Consider the following 2,336-nt stretch of genomic DNA (forward strand, 5'->3'; position numbering starts at 1 on the left):
CCCTACCTCCCCCACACCCCCTTCAACAGCCAGTGGGGCCACCACAGCTGCCAACGGGGGCACTTCGAACTGCCTGCAGACACCATCCTCCACCAGCAGGGGGCGCAAGATGACTGTCAACGGAGCTCCCGTGCCCCCCTTAACTTGAGGAAAGGGACCCTCTCCCTCCTTTTCAGCCATGCCTCTCCACTCCTCCCACTTTTTCTGGGCCCCTTTTTTCCACCTCTTCTGCTTCCCCAGCTCCTCCCACCTTGGGGGTGGGGGGCGGGTTTTATAAATAAATCTATATATATATGTACATAGGAAAAACTAAATATACATACTTATTTTCTATGGACCAGCCAGATTAATTTAAATGCCACAGGAAACAAACTATGTGTGTGTGTATGTGTGGGGAGTGGGGTGTTCATTTTTAGGGGGTCTTGTGTAATCTGCTCTGCTCTTTTTGGGGGTGCCTGGAGGTGGACTAGAGGGGCTGCTTGAGGCTCAGTAAAGCCCTGCCCTGCTTCCCAAGGCAGACGGGTGTGGGGTCCTCACCAGCCCTCAAAGCGTGAGGCATAGTTCTAGCTGGCTGCATATAGGGGTCTGCCTGTTCTCTCCCCATCTCGGCTGCTGTCCTGCCCAACCGGTGCTCCCCATTGTTGAATGTCCAGAACTTGCTAAGACAGTGCCTTTTACAAATGCAGTTTATCCCCGCTCTGAGGAGCGCATGGGCAGCCGCGATGGCCTCTCCCTCACCTCCACCTCTTGTGGTGGGAACTTTGTGCAGAGTAGACAGTTCTGCCCCCCTTTTCCCCTGTGTCTGTGGCCTTTGTATAGTTTATCTTGTGGGACAGAAGATTCAGGCCGCGGGAGGCCCTGGGCCCTTGCAATTCCCCCTGGCTGTGGTGCTGGGAATTGCTTACCCCCTTCCTCCACCGGCCCTCACCCGGGAGCCCTAACTAGCAGGGCTGGTGGCTGAGTTGCCCTTGGGGCCTAGGGTGGAGGGGGTGGGGGCGGGGTCCACCTCAGACAAGCACAGACCCCAGAAGTTGCCCCAGGCAAACAGCCCTCCGGTCTCCACCCCCAGCCAAGGCCCAGTCAGGACAGAGCAACGGAGGCATCAAAAAGCACAAGGAGACAGAAACCTGTAAGCCCTGCCCCCAGCCCCGCCCCCCAGAGGTCAAGGGGCCGCCTCCCTAGGGAAGGGCCCAGCAGATCCCTGCCCACCTAGATTTCCTCCAGTGTACATAGATCTGGGAGGGGGCGAGGGCAAGACTCCCGATTCCACCACTGCCCAGGTGTGGGGGCTGGGAGCTCCCAGCGGGTTTGTCTGTGTTTGCACCTTGTCCTGTGTCTGAGGTCCTCTGTGCCGTCCTCCTGCCCTGGGACATTTGTATCTCTTGGCTTTGTAATAAATGCTGCATACTCTCCGGCACCTGTGGTTCTTTGGGGCAGAGGTGGGGGAAGAGTGGGTGGGCCTCCTGTTTCTGGGTTTAGCCTGCCTGGGGGTCCCACGGGGAGTATCTGAGCCACCCTCCTGTGGAAGATCAGGCACCCTCAGCCCACACACGCTCCTGTCAGAAGCCAGAGGTCGCCCATGGGCCTCACCAGGGACCACAAGGACAGTTCTGGGTGGGCATGCTTGTTTAATACCATCCTGTCCACCCGCAGATGGTGACCCAGGGCCCACTCTCCGTGCTCTGGACCGGAGATCTCAGGTGGCAGGGAACAGCTTCATAAGCGGCTGTGGCACTGGGGTCTCTGGATGGTTACTTCTTGAGCCCGGGGACTCAGTTTCCTTCCCCACACAGGGGTTGTCTATCAGAGAGGCCTGGCATCAAGCCACCCGGGGCTGGGTAGCAGCCGCCCCCTCAGAGCGGGGAACCCACTTCTGCCTTCTGTACCCGCTCACTCCTGTGGGTGCCATCGCAGTATGGGGGTTTCTGGGTGGCCTTGCAGGTACAGAGTGCCACCGTGCGCGTCTCCTGGGCCTTGAACTTGAGTGGGGACAAGCCAGTGCCTTGGAAGAAGTGCGAGCCGTCACAGAAGGGCTGGCAGGGGAAAGAGAGGTGTAAGAGACCTGACTCAACCTGTGGGGCAAGGCGTGCAGGTCTCCTGCTCAGGGGAGTGGAGCACGGTGGTTAGGGTCCAAACTCGGGGGCAGGACTGCCTGCGCTCACTTAACCACCTCCTTCACCTGTAATGTGGGAGGAATCAGAGCTGTCACCGAATAATCATGGCCTGGGGCATTTCCCAGAGTAAGTACTGACAGCATTAGAGTCCTCACAGCATCAGTCTTCGGGGGACCCAGAGGATCAGGATACACCACAGAATTTTTTTTTTTTTTTTTTTTA

General features: G+C 57.9%; 2 protein-coding genes across 2 annotated transcripts in view; one reads left to right on the plus strand and one right to left on the minus strand.

Moving 5' to 3' along the window:
* Positions 1 to 1,412, plus strand: part of PCGF2 (polycomb group ring finger 2) — a 5,847-nt gene extending 4,435 nt beyond the window's left edge. Inside the window, exon 10 of the mRNA XM_008066468.2 lies at positions 1 to 1,412. This exon is cut by the window's left edge and continues 12 nt beyond it. Within this exon, the coding sequence (XP_008064659.1) occupies positions 1 to 148 (148 nt within the window). The 3' untranslated portion in view covers positions 149 to 1,412.
* Positions 1,413 to 1,608: 196 nt separating this feature from the next.
* The window catches only part of CISD3 (CDGSH iron sulfur domain 3), a gene marked incomplete at its 5' end in the record, with an annotated part of 3,923 nt that continues 3,195 nt past the window's right edge, over positions 1,609 to 2,336 (minus strand). Inside the window, one exon of the mRNA XM_008066475.2 lies at positions 1,609 to 2,033. Coding sequence (XP_008064666.2) covers positions 1,854 to 2,033 — 180 coding nt within the window. The remainder of the gene's footprint in view (positions 2,034 to 2,336) is intronic.

Source organism: Carlito syrichta, unplaced genomic scaffold, assembly GCF_000164805.1.
Source record: "Carlito syrichta isolate Samal-C Ts95f unplaced genomic scaffold, Tarsius_syrichta-2.0.1 Scaffold104997, whole genome shotgun sequence".
NCBI lineage: Eukaryota > Metazoa > Chordata > Mammalia > Primates > Tarsiidae > Carlito > Carlito syrichta.